The sequence below is a fragment of the Apteryx rowi genome, unplaced genomic scaffold (genome assembly GCF_003343035.1).
Source record: "Apteryx rowi isolate R43461 unplaced genomic scaffold, aptRow1 scaffold_327, whole genome shotgun sequence".
NCBI lineage: Eukaryota > Metazoa > Chordata > Aves > Apterygiformes > Apterygidae > Apteryx > Apteryx rowi.
The window spans coordinates 452,860-476,657 of record NW_020449719.1 but is presented as its reverse complement, the minus strand read 5'-3'; the positions used below and the strand labels follow the sequence as shown (position 1 = coordinate 476,657).

Below are 23,798 nucleotides of genomic sequence, written 5' to 3'. Positions count from 1 at the left end.
GTAGAGCAATCACCTTGTCTCTGTTCAATCAAATGTTGTCAGATAAAAAGTTGCAGAGGCAAAATGAGTATCACAAAATATCCTGTACGGTCTGGTGTGTGTGTGTGACTGTGTGTGTGTGTGATTATGTGTTTTGTCACTGTTGTTTAAGCCCTAGTGATGTGAGAAGCAATCAGAAGGATTTTGAAAGGCCAAACCCTGAGCCGTTGGTGTGTGTGGCAGACTTCTTGACTTCTTTTGTATTTAAAGAGGATAATTTGTGTTTAAATGAAAACCTGCTGATTCTCTCTTTGTCATGTGCTTAAGAGAATTACTTCCAGCTAGACTTAGAGGGTAATTTCATTTGCAATACAACAATTCTATGGGGTGCTGCTCATGTATAAACAGGAGATAATGTGGGTGTGCCACAAAGAAAATTCTTGAAAATTTTGGACGAGTGGGTTAGTGCACTTTCCTAGCCTACAGGAAAAGAAGACTACTGTTCTTAAAGTATCTCTGTACTTGCTRCCTGGTGTCATGTGATGGCCTTTGCAATTGGATGTTCTTGGGAAAGCAGAAGAGGGTTTTCTTTGTCTCTCTAGTTTAGTCAGCACGTATTAGTTATGTTTTGTATGACTGGGATTTGAAAAAATGTTTAGTGATTTTTCTACCTTGATTTTTCTTCCAGGAATGGAAAATTATGTTAATAGCAGGCGACTTTATACATTTTCATGCTTCTGAAAATGTAATTTGGTCTGCAGAAACAAGTCTACAGCATGCCTGTTTGTTCCTTAATAGATCTGAACCTGTTGTTTTGCTAAGCTAAACTGTTTCAATTCATATGACTTTGATAATAACGTAAGATGAGCCTGTTTTTCTAATTTATATCTCTAATAATGTCACCTTTGTATGAGAGTATTTAGCTCTGTTTATTAAAGAAAATGATTTACTTCTGTTTCTTTTTGTCCCCAGTTTTCTTTTTTATCATGGTGGGTTTTTTTAATTTCTGTGTTTTTTCTTTCTTTTAATCAGCCCTATAAATGAAATAAAATGCACAGGAATCAATTATTAAATATCCTACAAAAATACTGGCCAATTAGTACTAGTCATTGAAATACTCTGCATTTTAGTGTATTGGTTGCAAAATGCTTCAGGTGAAATTCTGTTCATCCTAACTTGGCTGGCTCATAAGTAAGTCTTTAGTGCTGACAGTTAAAAAAGGTAATACTCAAGCAATATCTTGCATCTTGGTATAAACTTTCAATAGGTTATAATAACAGCATATCATAAATATAGCAAAGCTAGTTTAAAAAATTACCATGATATATAATTTACTTAAAAAAAATTATAAAGGCTAACTGCAAAAAGACTAGCAATGGCATACTATGAATACAGGGATGGGGGGGGTGGAACACAGTTGCAAGAATTTACCTTAATTTTACTTTAGCTGTTGTAAACAGCCTTTAAACTCTCAAAGTGGAAGAAAAAAAAAATTTAAGAAAGCCATGCTCTGTTTTGTTGATTATTTTTAATACAATTCCCATCTCAGGGCAGCATGATGTTAACTGCCTTGGAAAAGCATGTGTTCCCTTAACGCATTAAGATAAACTGTAGGTGGTTGCCTTTTAAATGTGTAATGTCAGAAACCAAGTTACAGCTGGAAAACAAAAAGCTTAATGAATGCATATTGTAAGGTGATTTATTTTAAGCCTAGAGAACTATGATTTTCAAAGCCTATTAGTATTATATAAATATAAATATTCAGTATTAAAACACTGTAGAAAAGAAATACAATCATGTGGCCAAAGAGCAATCCTTATTTTAGAGCTTTTGTTTGAAAATGAATGCATTACTTCATTTGGACCAAGAGTGAGTGCATGTGGTCAGTGGGTATCCGTTACATGTTTTGTTCAGCTGCAAGATGTATTTTTCTTGAAACCTCCTTAAATTATTTGTGTTTCAAATCGTTTTACTTACAGCTTTTAGACAAATGGCAGAAGAGAAGCCAGGGCCATACAGAACCTGAAATATCCCACTTACCTTAGAAATGTGTGTTGTTGTTTTTTTTGCCTTCAAAAAAAGAAAGTATTACAATACAGTTAATCAACAAGAAACTAGGGTTTTTTTTAAATAAATTTTATCTTTACAAAGTTGTTTTGAAGTAACATTATACTAAAGATATTTTACAAAAAAATCCGATTTTATTCAGTTCAACTTACTGGATCAGTTTAGAAACTTGTTCACATATATGTGTGTGTGTGTATAAACTTGCAGTCTGGCTTTGAGCTAAAGATTTTGATTTTACTTCTTCAAAATTCAAAGTAACAAAGGAGAACCTCCCAACTCCTCCTTTTTTTGAGGGGGGGGGGAAGCAGTTATGTAAATGCTGTAAATATACAGGCAGTCCCCARGAAAATTCAGGCTGGATAAACTCTGATCTCAAACTACTTTCCTCATTTTATCTGTAACATAATTATTTTGCTTTCCCAAAAGATGGGATCCTGTAGTCTATGTACTGGCATTCCACTGAGTCCCAGAAAAGAACAAATCAACATGTCTGTAATATTTAAACATGGTGAAGCGAGGTGTCTTAGAAGCTTATTTCTCACCACTGTGAGACTTTTCATTTACTTTGTTGAGTCAGTGTAAGGTAGTGATTCTAAATGTCATTTAATAATGATCAAAGCATGAAGCTGATGTCCAGCTGAATAAGACATGAATGTCAAACATTTATACAATTCAGCCACAGCTCTTTCAATAAAAACAAACTTCATTTGTTACAGTGTTGCTTCCTTCTTTACAGTGTCTATATTTAACAATATGTGGGCACATTCTCCTATGGTTAACACTGGCTTGGAGATTTGCCAGTTGTCTCAGGTTTTCTCGACAGGTGATTTTCTGTGGTGGTAGGTCTTGCCCCACAAAGGGAGAAACGAGGAGGGGAGGGGAAGGGAGGGAGAACGTGTATCATTTTACTTTTTATCTTCATAATTTTTTGAAAAAGCTTATTATAGATAATTTTTCAAGAAAACCTAGGAAACTGACTTAAGAGGGTTTTTTTTTCTGTATTATTCAAATACAGGCAGTTTTTGTAACAGCTTTTTATGCATTATGCACTTTATGCAGAAGCGTGCACCCAGGACACCTCTAAAGTGCAGAGTCAGATTCACCTAGTTTATGGGAAATACACATTTCCCAGGAGATCATAATAATTGGCTGTGCAGAACAGGCACGCTCTGCTTAATGTGCATGAAGAAGAAGAGATCAGCAACCACTCCATGGCTGGGATTTGCAGGAAACTTAGGTAAAGCAGTTTACCTGCTTTCCCTGCTTACCATTATCTCCTCAAAATCTGAAAATTTGATTCTTTTAAAATTCACCAGCTTTAGCTGGTGAATGGAATTTAGGACCGAAAATATTTCTAATAGTTTGCTTGGGTTTGGGTTTTTGGGGAGAGGGGGTTATGTTTTGTAATGAAATTGTGCGTCCTGTTTGGTGATGCCCATTACTTTGTTCTCCTTGTCACCTGCTAACTACCTCTCCTTGCAATGCCTGACCTCTTCGTGTCTCTCTGTATGGGGACAGCCCCTTTCTCGATGTCTGGCTGAGCTCTCTAGCAGTGATTTGACAAGTGGCAGCTACTGTATGTTGCCAGGCCTGCCCCTGCAACCCCCAACCCCTGTGGCTTTCCACAGTTGCCAGCCAAGGAGAAATCATCTATCTGTATTTGGATGTCAGGAAAACAGCATGTACATTCATATGGGTCCTTAGCATCTGACTCTCTGTGGCAGCTGAACAAATTCACCTTTCAAGGGAATGAGGTGTTGTACAAATGTTTAATGTTCACTTTTTTACAGGGTGATTTTTTTTTCCCTTTCAAATCTATTTCAGCACCTAAGCCCTTGATACCCAGGTGCCCTTTACACTTCCCATTGGCCAAATGTCACTGCCAGTGCTGAGGGCAGGATTTGGACACTCCCGCAGGAGTTTTTATGTCTCTATGGGCAGGCTTGAGTGATAGGATTTGATATAAGCCAATCCGTGCGCACTCTGTTCATGTTGCTAGCTCTTCATCTGGCTTTCAACCCAGATGGAAAACATTCACCATGCTCAAATGGAGTTCAGGGTTTTTGCTAGTGCACTGAGCTTCCCAGTCTATTAACAGGAGTTTGGATCTATGCTTAGATGCTGCATGGGTGCTTGAACACCCGCCCATCATCTGGTGAACTCTTTAATCATGGCCTAGTCTGTGACTGGGCATGTTCATGTGTATAAACAGTGTGTGTGTGCGGGGGGGAAGCTGATCTGAGAATAGGCTTATACGCAACTGGCAGTATAGATGTTACCTAACAGACTGGCGTGACTGTAGAAAAGAACTTCTGGCTTGGTTCCCCCCGAGAAATAAAATTTCTCCTCCATTTCTGAATTGACAAAACTGGCTTTCAAATTAATTGTCTTTTATGCTACTTCCTTTTTGTGTGAAACCAGTGAAATGCAGCTGCTCTGGTTTTAATCCCTGTCAGCCACAGAAAATGTCACATCTTCTGACAAGTTCTTAGCAATGTTGATGTAGATTTAAAGGCTGTCAGGCAGTAAGAAAAAAATGCATTTTTAGAGACTTCTGTCAAGTCTGACATTAATCTGTTCTATTGGTTGTCACATTAGCCCTTTGATTTATGTGGAATAATTTCCACATAATTTGCATGGTGACCTTTTACTCAGAGGAAAGGTAGTAAAGGAAATAACTTAAAGAAATGCCCATTCAGCTTTTTGGAGACTTGTATTTGGTGCTACATCATGGTCACAACCTGTGCTGTTTAGAACAAAATAACGTGGTGGGAGAAGTGACATATCAAACTGTGTGTAAATCAGGAGCTTGCTTGAAATTACTGCAAAAAGTTCAAGGGAACAAGTCACCTAAAGCATATGCTGTGCTGCTCCTATCTTCCCTTGTTACCTTTCTGGTGACCTTTAGTTATGTGGTAGGAGTGAACAGCCACTGTTCAGGAGGGCTTGTTTGAAGTTTGAATCCAAGTCTCTGGCACACAATTCACTGTTTGGAAGCAGAAAATATAGGAGCCTCTGCTTAAAAATGGGATTAGACACAAAAACCCTGCAAGAACATGGTTAGGATTATATGTAGCGAGATGAATTTAGTTAACCTGAAGACAGCAAGAGAGGATTAGATATTTTAATTCTCATCCTTTCCCTAATGACTGCACAGAGTGCTGRCACTTGTGTGGGTGTAGAGTATGACCTATACACTGAAGTGATTAGTGTGTGCAGTGATTTTCTTTTTAACACCTTCTACTGAAAAAAAACTGCTGTCTTTCAAAACAAAGCCCATTTTTTGTGGGGCAAATTAGCTGTCATGAAATCAGGAATGTTATCACTAAAGTGGGACTTGTGGTTTATTGAATTAATCTCACTGATGATTGTGAAATTTGGGAGCAATCTTGTCAAGGCAGCTGGTCATATCCTCCTGGATGATGATTTTCAGCACTCCTGCAAGTGGGAGGACTGAAGTCGATATGGGAAATGTATGTCAGTAGTAATTGCTGTGGTTTAGCACTTTGGAATAGCTAGACACTGAAGTGCTGAACTTGAGATTGTAACTTTAGCTACCCAATTTTTAAACATATTTGTCAGTTCGGTTTTTCCTGGGAATTCTTACTGTGACAAATAAATGTACTGATRAGGCACATAAGCAAATGCATAGATGAGGCAAAAGACTGCTGTAAATCAGTAGGTGTCCACATCTAGTAAATGTTTATTTCTTAGAGGCTAATGTATTCTGGTATGTTTCCAAACCAAATGCACAACTGTGTTTTTATATACAAGACAGTTTTTGCAATAAAAAGAAACAGCCTGAAGTGGCATCTCTTCCTGGGCTCAGGGCGGTTGCCTTAACAAGCATATTACCTGTATAAACAGCTGCCCTTAAGGTTTGATCTTCTATCATCAATAACTTACTTGAATTTAAAATCAGCAAGGAAAGAAATTCTGGTTCACTATCTGGGCACTTAATCCAGAATGATGCACTTGAGGAACAGATTATACAGGTGACACTTAGGCAGAATATGTTTGGAGAGGTTTTTGCCTTTTTTTAACTAGAGGGTTATTGAAAAGGCTGAACAAAAGACATCAGAAATGTCCCTTTCACTTATTCCAGTGTAATTTGAACCAAATCTCTGTATTTAGATTGAAGTCATTGAATGTGAAAACTATTTCTTTTTTTTTTTTTTCTTTGAGCTAGCCCTTCTTTGATTTTGCTGTTAAAGTATATCCTCTGCCTTGCTGCTTTCTTTATCACACCAACAGGTTGGGAATGTCCCACAGCATGGCTGCAGCCACGGCTTCCACATATTATTGTAATAAGACAGCTGCTGTGGGACTGGAGTCAGCGTCTTGTGATGCTCTTCTACAGCTTTTCCTATTCTCCTTATTATGGTGTCAAACAAGGGCTCAGTGTCAGCTGATAGAGGATTGGCCTCTGAAGGGTCTTGTGAGAGATCAAACAGCAGTGGGGGATCATGATGGGTTATACCATTCCCGAAACATGGGCAAATTCCTCTTCTGAAACAGGCTCCAGAGTCCTTTGGTTGGAATACTGGAGTAGTGTAATGAGCTTTCCATACAGTGCCACCTGGTATGAAAGAAGCACATTTTATCAGATTAATGGCATTAGGAATCAGGGAAGGTCCCTAAAAGATTGGTTTATATTTTAAGTTACATCTGCTTTGTTGTTCCTAAGGCAAGCATATGCGGTCGTTGTTACATTTGGGAGAAAGGCTTATTTGGGAGCTGGCAAAAAGGCAGGGATTCAGAATGGTTTCTATGGCTCACAAGCCTACCTGGGCTTTGGGTACTTACTGGGCCATATATACTGTCTGGATAGCTAGGTCTAATATTCTGGGTCTCTGCTCCTTTCTGGTGTCCATTTGGAACCCTGTGTGCCCCCTGGGGGGAAAAACAGAGGATGTATCACCTGATTTCTGGGTGTACGTACTGGTAGATTCTTCTCTTTGCTCTGTATATCTAAGCAAAGAAGAACACCTGGGCAGGAACTGATCACAGCTTATTTCCATGCTCAGGTAGCACACTTTCAAACAGGGTATTAATTGCAGGCCACAAAACCAACAAAATCTGGACTATAGTTTTTAAGTTAACATGATGAGCACAGCTAGATTGCAGCTTTATATCTTGTATTTTAGCAGGCTGTTGTATGGACTCACTGGGTTTCCAAATGCAGATCTGTAATTTGAACAGCACCGACAAATTAGAAGGAAATAACAGGAGACTATGTTAAGAGTCTGGCTTATGATGAAAAATGACAAGGGGCTAGGACTAAATTGGAATGCAGCTCAACAGAAGCTTTTCCTTCCCCTTGTTTCTTCCTTCCTTTTCCCCCCATTCCTCACTCTTTGGTTAGAAAGCACTACACTGAACTCATTCCAAGATGAGGCAGAAGATGTGCCCACCAAGAAGACAGAGATTAGACACTGTGTCTGAACGAAGAAAGGAAAGGGGATGTTCAACATTTGGAGCCATTTCTGCAATGCACTGAGCACAAAGAGCTGACATTTTCATTCTGCCTACATGGCATTTTCTTTTTGATTCAATGGAATCTGCTGACCTGTCCTGTTGTGCCCTGAGCTATTCTCCATGAATGGGAGTCTGTAGCTTTATTCTTCTGGGTTACGTGTAACTACACCAGGACATATTTTATTAATAAATAAAATAAAATAAACTTCCTAAATGTAGAGAGAAACCAAAAACAGATATTAAAGCTCACAGAATCTTTTAAATCTCCAGTGGCAGGCTGGCTGGCTATCTGTCTATTTATTTCTACTCCATGGCTTCCACTTGCTGCTAAGCTATGCTTCTGGGTTCCTGTGGAGTGATGATGTCTCAATGGTTCTGAAATGTTTTTGCATAACGTTATAGATTTACATGTCTCCATTTCTGAAAATGTGAGAGAAAGGATGCAGAAGCTGGATTCTGGAAAGGAAATAGGCTCTCTGTTCCTTTTGCTTACTATGAATATGTATTCCTTAGCTCTGTTTGGGTGTGCGCTTTGCCACTGGCTGTGATGTGCTCCACGTCCTCCTACTTCAATTTTTGTCTTGTGACTAAAAGTGCATTTGTCATGTGACAAAAATGCAAGCATCCTCTATCATATCAGGCTTCCCTGGCGTGAGATGGGGGTTTTATGTCTGTTGGTCATGTAGCACAGGCACTTGTGAGAAAGAGTTAGAAAAAATATTCTGTGAGTCATTTCCATGCTTCTGGTTAGGTGGCTCTAGTCTGCTATTGATAGTACAGCCAGAATGACTATTTAATAGACAAATGAGAGATGGACAGATATCTTTCTATCTGTAGCTATATTTAGGAATTCATGTGATCAGCATTCAGAAAAAACAAAGTAGTCACTTATTTCTTTTTTTCTGTAATAGTTGAGCTAAATTCCTCATAGTCTATATACTATATAGCAATTCAGAGAAGTGAGTATCTGGGGAGAATTATTCTGATTTTGCAACATTTTTACATCCACTTTTCTCAGCTGCAAATAATTACTGGAGTTGCAGAGTGGGAGACAGCTAGGTCCTTGTTAGTTCATACCCAAGGATACAGTGAGGCCGACCGTAATTAACCCATATTGGTGAACTGAGTAGACAGCTGGGTTTAAGAGAGATCCAAAAAAAAAAGAAAAAAGGTGGTGGTAGAAATCAGCACTGATGGAACCAGCAGGATTTCAGTCATCTCCAAGGCACAAACGGGGATATAAAACTTGAACGGAATTAGCTCTGACAGAATTTGAAGGATGTGTGTGAATTCCAGGGCAACATGTTAATGTAATATGTCCAAAGGAAGGAAAACCTGCTTCTTCAATCCAAACATCTCTCAAGCCCATCTGGTAACAATCAATCAATTTAACGAGCAGAAAGAAACAGACTGTCACTAATAAGCCCTTTTGTGCTGTAGTAGGGGAAAGGACTCTTTAACATAAAGACAAAGGATTCTTCTGGCTTCAGTGAAGGGCTTAATTGATGAGTCCTGCCTGGGTGACATCAAGACACAATGGCTTTGTATCTGGCCTGTGCAATAGATAGAAATGAACAGACAATAAATATGTAACATGAACGTGATATACTATTAAATGAGCACAACTATGAGAAGACTAAAACAGACTCTAAAAAATCTGCCTGCCCAGTAGAAAGGAATGAGAGTGAGAACAAAGGATAAGAATTTCAGTCTTGGCTGAAAGTTTAGCCAAACAGTAATATTTGATTAGCCAGTCTTTCACTTAGCCACATTTTGAGAGGCTGAATTTTGGGTTTTAAATATGCCTGCTCATCAACATCTTAATGGCTGATGTTTATACAAGATATGGGTATCATAAGATATATATATTTTTTTCATTTTAGCTTGCATTAAGAAGGTTGATTTGTTTTGCTGCCTCCTTATTTAACTCAGTGCATATTCCATTAGGGGAATGTGATTGGTTATAAATATGTAGAACATCTCATTTTTTTCAACCCCCACCTCCAGCAGTTGCTTTTTAATCAGAACATTGTAGAAAGGCATGCCTATGAAATCTAGCTGTGCTCATAGTTTCATAGGAACACAGGCAGCCTCCTGCCCCCCCACACCTCTTCACACTGTATCTGTGTCTGCATTAGCTAGTGTGGCATATTAGGAACTGATCTGTAGAGCAAAACAGGGGCTGATGGCTTGACATCCACACTGTGCTTGTTTGGGAGTATTTCACTGTGGATTTACTCTAGTCTGGTCCCATATACTGGACATCGCTGAGTGGCTAGAGCACATCAGATATGATCACAGAACTTCTTTTACAGTTTAGTTTCATCCAAAAGAAACTAAGGTCAYGATCTCCATGACCATTCCACAATGTAAACCAAAGAAGTAAGTGGGTATGATTACGGGGGGTTATTTCAAAGCACACTTCTGACCTGAACTAAAATTACACTAACCTTACATAATCTAGGGGCCAAGAGTGAAAAGGCGAAAGGGAGGGAAGGAGAACAGTAGTTCTTCAATCTGAAGTGCCCTGGCCTCCTCTRCTGACGGAATATGCATTTACCATTCCACTAGGGAGGTGCAGCAGTCTATATGAAGGCTGTATGAGCTCCTGCAACAGGAACTCACTCCAGGAGTGAATGTTCTCCAGGAGTCTCTGCAGCTGGACAAATCTTATTTTGTCAGGCAAATATGTATCACAGAATGGTTGAGGTTGGAAGGAACCTCTGGAGATCATCTAGTCCAACTTCCCTGCTCAAGCAGGGTTACCTACAGCATGTTGCCCAGGACCCTGCCTAGACAGCTTTTGAATATCTCCAAGGAAGGAGGCTCCAAAACCTCTCTGGGCAACCTGTGCCAGTGCTCTGTTACCCTCACAGTAAAGAAGTTTTTCCTCATGTTCAGACAGAACTTCCTGTGTTTCAGTTTGTGCCTGCTGCCTCTCATCCTATATATGTATATATATATTTATGTTTCTATAAAACAAATTGAAGAGAGATTTCTGAGAACAGTGATGGATTTAGAGTCATAGGAGATTTGAGTTTCTAATCCATGTTGTGTTTTAGGTAATGCAAGCAGGTGAACTGACTCAGAGTTAGATGTGATCAAGCCTCAAGCTCCTGGCAGTTCTGGAGTGTCCCACTTGGACACAGCTTGGAGCTGTGCTGTATTAGTTGAACCTCAGTCTCTCACATCTCTAGTGACGGCTCCGAGAGCTGGATTGTAGTTTTCTCTCTCTCATTCTCTGGCCTGCTGAGTATTAGACATACAGAGAGAAAGAAAGAGAGTACGTGCAGAGAGAGAGCAGAGAGAGACAGACATTTAAAACAGTAACTCATATTTCTGCAGAGTGTGCTAACTATGGAGTTGTGGGGTTCTCCATGCACACAGCACTCCTGGAGTGCGGGCCACGCCTGGCCCTGCTGGTCTTAGCAGTGAACCTCCAGACTTGAGCTCAGGTTATGGCTTAAGTGGACACTGGCATTAAAAACAAACTGGAAATGAAGCTACTACAGTTGGGGGGGGGGGAGGAATGTGGTTAGTTTGAATGTTTACCTCCTGTGCTCACAGCCATGCTGGTGTTGTGGGCCAGGTGAGGGCTCCCAGCCAAGTGAGCAGAACTGGGCTCCATGGGGAGCCCAGGGTGGCAGGCTGGCACCCCTCGGTCTGCAGAGGGCCTGGGCCACACTCTCTCTGCACCCTTTCAGGCTTGGGTGTCCTTTGATATAAGGCACTTCAAAATTGGAGCTTGAAAATCGGGGATTTTAAGCAGAGCCGAAGAGCCAGGCAACTTTATTTTTGTTACAATCTGTCTGACTCAGTCATTAATGTTTGCCTCGCGCCGAGATGCCCCCGAGGCTGCCGCCTCCTGGAGGGCGAGGCGGCCGTTACGGCAGTTGGCGGCGGCGGTTGGCGGCGCCTCCCCGTGCCTGCTCCGCGCCGCCGTTTCCGCGGCTGCCGTGTGAGAGAAGAGCAGCAGCCGCCGCCGACCCCGGGGGGCTGCTCTAGAAACGTACGTTCAAAAATCAGAGCTTCATACTTGCCCCTCTGGTCTTCGTGGAAGTTAGGCCRGAGGGAACCCTATATGTGTGTATATACGTGTAAGCGCTGCGCAGCACAACACCGACAGCGGTCCCCTGTGAGGCATTGCCCTCCTTCGGCGGGCAAAGTGAAGCACGCTCAACTGTGGGGCGCAGGGACAGTCTGCTAGAAGCGCTTACCGGAGCAAGAACACCAGTATCAATCCCTCCTGGGATTGCTTCTGTGTTTTACCAGGCTAACGTGCTGTGTAGGAATGAAGTCCTGACAGCAAAGACCGGAGGTAGCCCTAAAATGAAATTGAATGCCCAAATTGTTAAGTTTTGGCATTGGCTCAGTGAATCTGGATTTATAATTGCTGGAGAGCCCAGTTTCCACAGGAGGAATAGCAACACAGCCTAGTGATTTGGACATGTTGCCTTAGGAGTGATGAGTATTTTGTATCTGCTCAAGCAGAGGATGGGATTGAACTCTTGCCTCCTGAGGTGACTAACCACTAGGGATAGCTAAACGGTTGGTGTTTTGCAATTCAAATAGGATTCCCTCACTGGGATCACTTCCTTTCATAGACATGGTTGGTTGGGGCCATCCAAAGCCCCAGCTAGGGGAAAGAAAGAAGCTAAGCAAGCTGCAGGGACCAAGACTGCCTAGCTGTGACGGCTCTGCTGGGCACCGGTCCTGCAAGTAGTTCTGCCCAACTCCATTCTCCAAGCTACACCGAACATACTCTGTGGCCAGAGGAAGATACGGGTATGTGGACTATAGGGTTGCAAAGGTCTGGCCACTGAGCTAATAGGTAGAAGAGGGGCAGTTGTGGCATCTCTTTTGCCCATGTTTTAAAAGAAAAAATGATCCCTTTCTCAGTTCTTAGACAAAATTTTATAGGCCTCTTCCCTCTGGAGAAAATAGAGAATTGGGGTTCCTAAGGGAAAAAGAAGCCCTCTCCTAGCACTTGGGGAGGAGTGTCTGTGCCAGTGGAAGAAAAGGATTTCAGAAAAAGAAAAAAAACAACTGTACTCAGTGATTCCTCCCACATATCTTCCTCCTGAGCAGTATGCACGTTCCTCTGGACCTCACCCTGGAGGAATTAACTAACTCAAGTACTGTATGACTTTATGACTTACACATTTTCCCTTGGAAGAAGTATCTAGATTTATCTCTGGGGATCAAGAATCTAAAAATGAAATTCCACCACAGCACCTAACATCCCAGTCTCGCCTATTTAGTCCTTGTCACTTTCCTCCATGTTCCCCATTGGCCAAGCTCAGTGACTTCCTGCTCAGGAGCCACACTTCTGTGGAACTTGGTAAGTGATGCTGAGACRCCACCTGTGCATCAATGACTTGGGCATTGACCCTGAGGTTAAAGTGGCAGTGTGACTAAAAGTTTGGTGTTGCAACCCTGGCATGTATTTATCTGCCAACATGAAAGACTGCAAAGTTCTCAGCCATTATCCTAATACTCGTGTGTGTGTGTGTGTGTGTGTGTGTGTGTGTGTGTATCTAGGCGAATAGATAAGTATTTTGAAACATTCGGAAGTACAAATAAGTTTTGTGGTCTTCAAGTATCCAGTGGGTGTTCGAAAAACAAGTAGATTCTTGGCTTGATATTATTAATCATGTTATCAGAAAGAATCATAAAGAAGATGCAAATGGTATGAGAAAGATCATTCAAGTAACACTTTGACATAAGAGGGATTTCCCACTGAGCTGCCTAAGATGATCTCACAAAAGGTCAGTACTTACAGTACTCTTCAAACAGACAGCTTATTGTCAACATAACAACAGCTAAATTTGAACAGCTGGAGATGGCAGAATGCCTTATGATTTTGTAACTATTATCTAATTGCTATTTCATAAGAACTCAGTATTTCTTCTCTCACTTCATAGATAGGGAAAACAAAATAGAAATTAAAGAAAGAGGCTCATTCAAGTCTCCAAAGGATGAGAAGATGCCATTGCCTTCTGCATATCTCCAGTTGTGCAGAATGAAAAAAATTAAATGCAGCATCACCACTAATTCATCAACTTTAATGATACTCTCACATCATTCAGTCACAGAAGGTGCAATTCATCTCAACTAACTTTAAGTTAATACAAGGAAGATTTTTATATCTGATCTGGTCAGCCTCAGCTCCCTTTATAGCCAATGGAGAGAAACAGGCACTTTTAGGGGTGACTGATTTGGCCCAGATGTCTTCATCAGGAGGTGGTGAATCACACCCTATAAACATCTATTTCTTTTCAGTGACAATAAAGCAATGAGCTCAGATGCAGACACTTGCGTTTGGTTACATAAATGCCTTCCTCCATGCTGGGACAGGAATTAGGACACAGCTACCAGTCACTAGCCCATTCTCAATTATACCTTAATGGAAGGTGACATCAGCAAAGACTGGGTGCTTGTTCAAAGCTAAGAAAAGTATTACAGCTGCCTAATTGTCAGCTTGCCTAATTCCACAGCTGAAAAACTGAAAAAAATAACATAGGACTATTGAAAATAAACAAACTATTGCTTAAGATAAAGACCCTATGTGTGCAATTCCTTTTTTCTAATCTTACACTAAAACTGATACCAAATACTTTCACAGCAAGAGCAATAGATACACTACAACAATATGGAGCTGCTTCATGCTACCCATAAAGCAAAACCCTTCATCTCAGGCAAAGCAGGAGAGCTAAAACCCCAGCCCTTCTGCATCTTGCAGAAGAACTAAGACTTTGAGGCTATAAACTTACCCCAAATATTTTTTTTACCTGTTACTCTGTTGGAAACTAGAAGCCATTACATCATCTCCTCCGATATGCAGGAAGGGAAATGTTTATACTCACTGTCCTTTTGGTGCCAGCGCACTGCATGCAAAAACACACCACAGTAGTGAAACATGAACTGGTGCTCCGAGTGCTGAACTGTGCCTTGCAGTAAAGGCAGCAAGGAGCGTCCATCAATTACCCTGGTGGAGAGAATGGAAGTCACCTAACTGCTTTAAGAATTTGTTTGCAGTTGGAGTGTGAACAACACCCACCCTCCACGTATGCGGCATTAGGATTTCAAACATCATTTATAACACAAGCTTTTATTTAGCTAATGAGCCCTGAGATTTTTAATTGTGCGGATGGGTGGAGACAAACGATTAGTAGTTACTAGCGGTTTGTGCATTTACAGCAGTGCACACATCCTGGAGAGATAAGTTATCATTACTGTAATTTTCCTGGGAGTAAGTATGTGATAACCACAGAGAAGGCAAGGTTTACCCTTTTGAACTTGGCTGCCTGAAACTGAAATCACTGATAGCTCTGTGAGCTCAGGGCTTCATAAAAATTATTCCACTTACTTACTTAATTGACTAACTGCAGGTTTAGTTACCCAACACAGGGACTTTTGTGCTTTTTGCTCAGATGGCTTATCCACCCATCACAACTCAAACAGGCCCTTTCTCTCACTTGCTCTTTAGAGGAGTCTAACAGATGCTCAGAATTGCTTACTACTGAGGAGATTACTTCTCCCTTACTGGCATCCAAAGGCAGGCCATGTGTGGGCCCTTCCCTACACCCAGCTTCCTAGTCTTAGAAAGGACATAGCCTATTTACTCTAACAAGACCAACCAGCCTTATGAATCTCTGTGGATTTTTCATGGAAAGTAAAATGAAAAGTTCTTAAAAAAAGGAGGAGACTTGGAAAATAATTCCATCCCAGTGATCCAGTCAACCAGGTGTTCTCAGTGATTAGAAAACTGGCTTCAAATAAATGACACTTTTAAAAACATATTGTTTTCCTTTGCCTTTTCCATAAATCATACAAGACAGGGAAAGCTAAGCAGAAAGAAAGCTAGAGAACTATCTGGTTTAGAAACAAGCAGAATTTAACCTGTGGATGTTAGGCTGCATGATATTCTCTCTAAATATCATGATATTTAGAGATGCATGATATTGCATGATATTCTCTCTAAATCAAGAAAGGGGAGCAAATACGGTTTATGAAGTAACTTTTGCACCTGTCCTGAGGCACTGCCCCTCCTGCCAGCTGAATCACTGTTGGGAAAATGTCCATGAGGCTTGTCAGTTCATTGATAACTATGTCTGCAGGCAACACTCCTGGCCATCTAATTATTCCTGGGACACGGATCCCTCCTTCCCAGCCTCCCATTCCTTTTCCACCTATTAGAGGAAAAAAAAAAAAAAAAAAAAGGAAAGTACTAAAAGAGAGATGAGATAAGAATGAAATATATTATATGTGCATAGTAATTGTCTAATAAAGGGTTTTAAACCTTTCAGAATATTCAAATACTTCTAATGAAAACACACTAAATCCTGGAGAACAGGGAATAGAATGACCCCAGTGTAAACTCTGTTCTTCACAAATAAGTATTATTACTCTCTTTACATTACACTACTTTCGTCTGTGGCACACATGGCAACCCATCATTAAGCAGCACTTCTGGCAGAAGAGGAACAATTCCACCCTCTGATTCATGAGAAGACTTTCTGACCCATACAATTKTATGTCATGTATGAGAATAATCTCTCCATTGCCTAAGAACATGCACAGGAAAAAGGACTGTTATTAATAAAAAGCAAATCTGACTCAGTGTCAATGGAAGACAGACTGCAGTCCCACCTGGTGCCCGGGAAAGGAGGCTTAACACAGGGCAAGCCTGGTTGTCAAACAGTTCAAAATTAGAGGTAGCAGGAACATTACAAAATGATTTGCAGACCTGGAGTGCAGCGAAGGCGATTAGGATAATGTTTGATGGCCCTCCAGGAGTTTATAACCCCAGGGATGCTCTGAGGTGATCCCAAAATGAAGAGTGCAGAACCCATGTAGTAAATGAGGAAGCTCCTTAAATAGTCTGCAGTGATGAAGACTTTGCATCTGCATTTCTGTTGAAATAATCCTGAGATAATCCAAGAGTCTTTCTTTCTTGGTTTCCTTTGCATTCCTCTAATCTGCTGACAGGGTGGCATGATGGATTATAAGCAAGTCCAACCACTTGTGCAATAACCTTTGTGCTATGTATGATAAAGGTTACTATCTCATGGTTTGTTATTTTGTGGTGGATGGATGTTCTCATTAGCCAYATGCATGGCTTATCATTTGGGGGTTTTATTGTTTTTTGTTTATTTTTATTGACTGCTAACAATAATAACATCTTACAGCAGTGAGTTCTATGGATATTTATGAAGTAAACTACTTTTTTATAATCAATTTTCAGTTCATTGCCTTTTAGTTTAGACTGGGTATTCTGTCTAAACAGAACACTGTTCTGCTGCTATGAAAGGATAAATGGGAATGCCTTACTGGTATTTATTTCTAAACTGGTATTATATCTCCTCTTACTTGCCTTCTTTCTAAGCAGGCATAATTTCATCATAGCCCTGTCATACTGAAATCATTGTCTAATCAAATTCACTTATTTGGACTCTCCTGTTATATTATACTTGTTGTAGGATAGTAGAAGTGAATACCCCCAGATTCTGAGCTATACAAATGAACCTGTTAACCTTTTTTGGTCTTTCTTGTTTGGAAACTTCATATCTGGAATTGAAGGTTAATTTATCATTTAGAACCATTAGTGGATGAGATCTGGGGTATTCCAAGCTGTGTCAAACACTGTTTGTGTGGCTTATCAAGTAACTTAGCACTAGACAGACAAAGTGCATTTTGATGCTGAGCATGGTTAAAGCACCTGAATCTTCTTCTGTAGGGAAATAAATGATGGGAACTGATCTCAGGCTTCATTGTGGAATAAGTGCCAAGCTGCCTGAGATGTCATGGTGGGTATGCTGGGTATGGGAGTCTGGAGGGTTTTGCTCATGGGCCTGGGCAGGTAAAGGGATAGGTTCTGAGGATACCAGTCCAGGTTCAGGAATCTCGTCAGGTCAGGAGTCATAAAAATTTTATGGGTTTGGTCTCCAGCCTGTCATGTGTTGCTGTATGCTTTCATGCAAAAGTAGCACTCCCTGAGTTCACTGTGTGCAGTGAAGTACAGAGGAGGGTGAAAGGAGTTCATCCAAAGGGGATGGAGGAAAGAGATAAATGACAACGAGAGTGGGCTTTGTAACCTGTGGTGTCTCTTCCTTGTTCTTCCATGAAGAAGATCAGCTTAATTTCCTAATATGTGACAAAGGAGGTGTAGAAAACAAGCAGAAGGGAGCTTTTCCATTTAATAATAAGGAGAGAATTGGCGGAGAATGTCAACATGGTGAGAATGACCATTAAAAGCTAAAGACAGCAAGGAGGAAAGCAGCAAAATAAAAACAATGAACTCCAAAAAAGCAGACTTCAACAAAGCTAAAGAACTAACAGGTAAGATCTCCTAGGAGACTGTTTGTGGGGGCAAAAAGGCCAAAATCATGTAATGAGAGGCAACTAGTGCTGGGAAATAGAAATGAAAAGTAGCATGAGGAAGAATGAAGAAGATGGCTAGTTACTATTCAGTGGGGAAGCAAAGCCAGGAAAGAAAGTTGAAATGTTTAATCATGCTTCTGCGTAAACCTTTGATATAAAGATGAACTGTTATCAGGTAACCAACACAGTTAACACTATTGGCCATTAGGTAAGATGTCAGCCTTGACTAAGGGTAAAATGGTATAATAATACATAATATAATATAGAATGAAGTTGATATTTTCAAATGGCCTAAACTTGATGAATATTTGGACCATTTATAGCATTAGCTGATGGAATTGCAGATTTGTAAGGTTATGTTTGAAAAGTTGTGGAGGATGGCTAAAGTATCAGACTAGAAAAAGGCAAGCTGTGATGCCTATCTTGGGGGAAAAAAAAGACAGAGGATAATAGACTCCTTGAATAAATTCTGCTATGAATAATTGTGTCATTTTTAAGCACCTAGAAGGAAATGAGCATATGAGTAACAGTTCTGTTAAGACCAAATCATGTCAAATAGACATAATTATTGGTTGTAACTATGTTAAAGCAGCATATCATATGGAGGGAGGGGAAGCAAGAGATATCATAGATCTTCATTTTCATATAGCTTTCAACACTGTCATAAGCCAATTATAGAAGTATAGTATAGATGAAACACCTGTACAATAGATGAGAAACTGGCAAACTTTATCAAGAAAATAGTTATCAGTGACCATGATCACTGTCAGTGTTGACATAAATAATTGTCCACTATGAAAACAGAAGGAGGTTTGAAGTAAGACTCCAAATGGTGTGTCCTGGATCTGATACTACAACATTTTCAAGTAGTGTCTTGGGTTGTGGAATAAATAGCCTGCTTGCTATATTTGCAGACAACATTGAGCTAGAAGGGATTACATGTGCATTGGAGTCTAAAAAAAAGATGAAGAAGAGGGGAAAGTAACAGTCTGGAAGGACATGATGGCCTTGAAACAATAAGGTGTTGCAAGGAGGAAATAATCTGTTGTCCATAGATTGGTGAATAGGGCAAGATTTGCTGCTTAAACTGCAGCAAGGAAATCCAGGCTAGATACCAGGAAAAAATATTCATAGACAATGAAAACTGGTATAGTTGGGGAATTACTAGAGGTCTATAAGAACAGCTTAGACAATATAGCTGTCAGGAGTAGCTTTGGTAATCCTGTCTGGGGGCTGGAGGATGACTTGCTGATGTCCTGAAGTTGGTCTAGCCCTACAAGATTGTTATGCCAGCATATAGTTTTGTGAATATAGTCTATCTGGATATATTTTATATCATTTTATTTTTAAGAGAAAGTCTTACCTTTATAGATACCGTTCCATCCACCTAGCTGGGCATTTCCACTGTGAGCCTCCAAGGATCCTCCATGATCAGATGCAAAATAAATGAATGTGGTATTCTTCAAGCCTTTTTTGTCGATAACATCCAGAAGCCTTCCTGAAGACACAGTAAAACATTGTAATTATGCCCTGATTTTTTAGGTCTTGAGTCAAAATACATTGAAGGCAGAGTCTTTCCATTGACTTGAATGAGAAAATATAGACAAAAGGTCCTTTTCTATTTTTCTGTTATGAGCGTCTATACAGAGAAAAATCATGCATTGTGGGAATAAGGGCCCAATGGAAAGCAGCTGAAGGTGACCCAAACTTGGTTGTGGAGTCTACAACAAGGAAAACAGAAATTAAAAACAACTAGAAAATAAATTGAATTAATGATTCTTTATTCAAGCTGCTTGGCATACACTGTCATCTGTACGCTACAAATTCTCGGATCTGAGGACTGTCTCCATTGTGTAGTCCCAAGCATCTCAAAAGTGCTTAAATTACGAATAATAGTGCTGTCTAGATTCTTAATTGTAGAAAACTGCTCTGTCTCTGTTCTCACCATGTACTAAACAGGGACTTAGGTCAGGCTGCATACTATCAACCAAAAACTTCTCCTGCTGTCAGTGGTAAAAACTCCACAGAATGCAATTCAAACCCGACTTCATAATGTTTTTGGTACCACTAGCAACAAAAGTTTATACAGAGTATGATTTATCCATGATTGTTCTTCATCACCACCCAGTGCATGAAAGTATCTTCACCAGGAACAGCTTCTGTAGCTACAGAAGAAACAGCAAAAGCTGAAGTATGCAAGGAAAAAGCATGAACTAGTGAGCAGGTCATATGCCTAATCTGTTCTGCTCTACAGGCTTCCTGTGTGTTCTTGGTCAAGTTACTTAGTGCCCTTACCTAAAAATAGATACCTGCCCAGAAAAGAATTTGAATTTAATCTATGCATCCTGGTTCCAAATTTGACCCCCAAATCTAGCTGTCTGACCCTAGAAACTTCTGTCCTCAATAGCTTCTATCCTGTTTAGCCTATACATTCCTTATGCCCTTGCACTTTTGCTACCCAGTTCTGAGCAGCTTGTGCCTAAAGTTGATCAGTGCCCAAAAGTTAGGAAGACGAGTACCAGAGTCCTCTAGTAGGGCTAGATCTTACAGGGGTTCTCAGGCTGTCCATCACAAGCAATTGGGCTGCTCACAAAATACAATTTTTTAAACAGGGTTATTGGAGGAAGAAGTAGTTCAGGGAACTTCAAAATCTTGGTCGGGACAGGAGGTGACTACTTAGGCTGTAGGTCATTCATTTACTATTTGTAAATGCAAACAATAGCTATCTCCCTCCCTCCTGCTGAAGCAGAAAGGAACTACAAATTAAGGCTCAGGTCTAAATCCAGGCTCTAAGTGCAAATAAGTTTTTAAACTTAATTAACTTATTAAGTGAAATTCCACAGCTTTTTAGTTTGGGCTTTTGGCTAGGAGGGAGGAGTCCGCAGTTCTGTTTTCTGCTCTCAGGATTATTCTTTGATAAAAAGGAACAAATACACAAACCGACGACTGTCTAATGTAAAGTCATCAGCAGCACCAGCTACAACTTTTGAAACTAGATGCTGGTAATTTTTTTTAACAAAAGGGAGCTGGGGAAATGTCAGACATATTGATAAATAACATGATAAAGCACATACTGGATTATATGACTGCATTTATCACTGTTCTGAATTTATCAAAGTGCAGCACAGAACTGTGTTAATTGAAGAAGAGAAAGAGAGAACAACCCTCATAAGAATAGGTTGCACTTTCATCTTAAGAAAAAAGAAGAGTGGTAATGGAATGTCCATCTTTGGAGCTGGCTGTATATCCAAGGCAAGTTCACTGGGTTTTGTCATATATAAATAGGGACTTCTGTAACCACCTCTGTAATTTCTTTTCCACATTCAAATAAAGGAAGGATTTTACTGAAGAAGACCACTCACCCACCATCCAGTCCATCTCCTCAACATTATCTCCATATAGGCCATGTCTGCTTCTTCCCAAAAATTTCTCTGTGGTAATGAGAGGAGTGTGAACATGTAGAAGGGAAACAAAGAGAAGAAACGGTCTATGCTTGTTTCTGAAATCAAAGAAAATAACAGTAGTCATTTCTCTGCAAACTGTTACTCAAAACAAAATATAAAAAACCCCCTCAAAATGTAGCAGTGACATAATTGTGATTAGTATCTAAAATAAAAATTTCAGATTCCACCATCTTTGCATTTTTGAGGTTTTGGGAGACAGAAGGGATTAAAACTCATCTTAAAGATTTAGGTTCTCTGTTGAGACCAAAATAGTAATGGGCTTTTTTTCTGGTTCTCAATTAGACATGTGTGGAATGTTAAATAAATAAATCTGGAAGTTCTTAGCCAAAAAGCTGATACTCTGTCAGAGACAAGGAGAACAGGATTCATTTGCTTAAACCTAAAGATGGGTGTCACTGAGTGTCTCAGACATCCTCATGGCATTGGCAGATATGACACTGGACCTACAAGGGAACCATATTCCTTCAAGGTTGGCAGCTAGAAGCCAGGCAGGATATCCTAAGACATCTGAAATTATCTATATTCAGAGTTTCACAGAAAAGAGATTTTTCTCCAATCTCCAATTTCACATAAGAAATAAAGTCTTACAGAAATGGTATAATCCTAATCAGAGAAATGCCCAGATTTGACACATGACAGAACTGAGAATTAAATGCTTAATTTAGTTCTAGTTGAGGTTATCAACGTTTGTGTAAAGGAAGGACATCTTTGGAAAAAAGGCAAGACAAAACAAAACTCAGTATCACTCTCCTGTTTGTAAAATATTAACCTGCAACACTTCATATGACAGTCCATCCATCAAGCCAAGATCATTTTTGCATGCCTACTGCCAGAAGGCCCAGTCCTTGGCCAGGACCCCTTTGTATTATGTAAAAAAGTCCTGAAGAGAACAAAATCATCGTCCCTTTCCTGAGGAGCTGACAAACTGTGTGTAAGACAAAACACAGCAGTTGGATGCTGACAATTACAGGGACATGCAAAAACAGCAAATTGATGCTGGCCAGCATGAGGAGTGGCTAGTTCAGCATGCCGCCTGCCAACCTAGTGCTGTATGACACAGCAATAATATCATTAAAAAAAAATCATGAAAAAGTAATATGATTTTTGTCGGTTACCTTTCAATGAATGAAACTGCCTCCTTAAGCATATTAGAAGTGATTTTGTCTAGCTTCATTGGTTGTTCAGTGATATCATGGTTTCTCATCAGGATACAGTTCCAGTACTTGGTGAATCCATAGCTGGAGAACCAGGAAATGAAATACAGGAAACCATAGATGGCCAGACATATGATTATTTTCCATTTTACTGAAAATAAGTTGGTAAGTTTTCCAATCAGAAGTGTAAGCACTGCAAGGATGATTATCTGTGTGTATAGCCAATAGGTATCTTGCAAAGACTTGGCCAGTTCAGGCTCATCTGTGCCTTGACACTCATTCAAAAGGGTRGAAGGCATGCCATAAAAATAATCAAAGCCATGATTTAAAGGATGGTGGCAGTGGTCATAGCGGGATTTGCAGTTCACACCCAGATGCCACTTCCCTGAAAATGTAAAACAAAGATATTAGATCCAAAGGCATTACTCCTGGGTGCTTCTGCCTGTATTTGTAACAGGTTGGTGGTGCTCCTCAGTTATGGCCCAGCCGCAGAAGGAGCAGGTGTGGAAAAGGAGCAGGCTCTCAGGTAGCAATCACACATGCTGGCATTAATCTGACTTCAACAGCTGGTTTTCCTCATCTATCTCAATTTAAAAAATTCCATGTAGAGTAAATGGCCCAGCTTGGAGGCCTTGCTGAATGAGAACAAATATGGCTGTGATATTTGGTGCTTTTTATTTTAATATGATGACCTAACCTTCCATTAATGGTAGGGGAGAGGAAGGGAGAGTGCAGGGGAATCCTATGTGCCAAAAGAAGCAGCTAAGCACAAAAATATTAGCTAATTTACACACCAGTTCAATGTGACCTTCACATTCAGGAAGAAATTTCAGCAAGAAGGTGTACACATTGGCTTTATGTGTTTATATTTATCTTAAAATAAGTAGCAAAAATAGGCCATTCTAATTATGCAGTACAACTGGAGTGATCATGTCATATACTGATAATGAACCTTAATGAATTCATATTACAGAACAGTGTAATTATCCTAACACTGAAGGACAGTCTATAACCATGGGCTTAGGGGCTATTAGCCAGACAAATAACTTCTGAGGACTGCTAACCAAATCTGTGCTCATGTATATGGATGTGTTTTATAGCATCAGCTAAACCAGACTGCAGTGACCTAGGGCAAGTTCTCCCCTTTGCACAGGCTTTTGTGAAGCCAGTACATCACCAACATGTACTGGCTCACTTCAATCMCCAATTTAAGAACTAAATTGCACCTCAATGTGGGGGACCCCAGCAGAGGGGTGAAATTCACAGTAATTAT

General features: G+C 40.1%; 1 protein-coding gene across 2 annotated transcripts in view; it reads right to left on the bottom strand.

Moving 5' to 3' along the window:
* Positions 1-5,569: 5,569 nt before the first annotated feature.
* The window catches only part of LOC112968857 (arylsulfatase D-like), a 26,472-nt gene continuing 8,243 nt past the window's right edge, over positions 5,570-23,798 (bottom strand). For both annotated transcript variants that reach the window (XM_026071525.1, XM_026071524.1), the window contains 6 exons: positions 22,487-22,910; positions 21,270-21,406; positions 19,271-19,405; positions 15,554-15,716; positions 14,391-14,512; positions 5,570-6,625 (listed from right to left, as the gene is read on the bottom strand). In XM_026071525.1, coding sequence (XP_025927310.1) covers positions 6,255-6,625; positions 14,391-14,512; positions 15,554-15,716; positions 19,271-19,405; positions 21,270-21,406; positions 22,487-22,910 — 1,352 coding nt within the window. In that variant the 3' untranslated portion in view covers positions 5,570-6,254. The remainder of the gene's footprint in view (positions 6,626-14,390; positions 14,513-15,553; positions 15,717-19,270; positions 19,406-21,269; positions 21,407-22,486; positions 22,911-23,798) is intronic.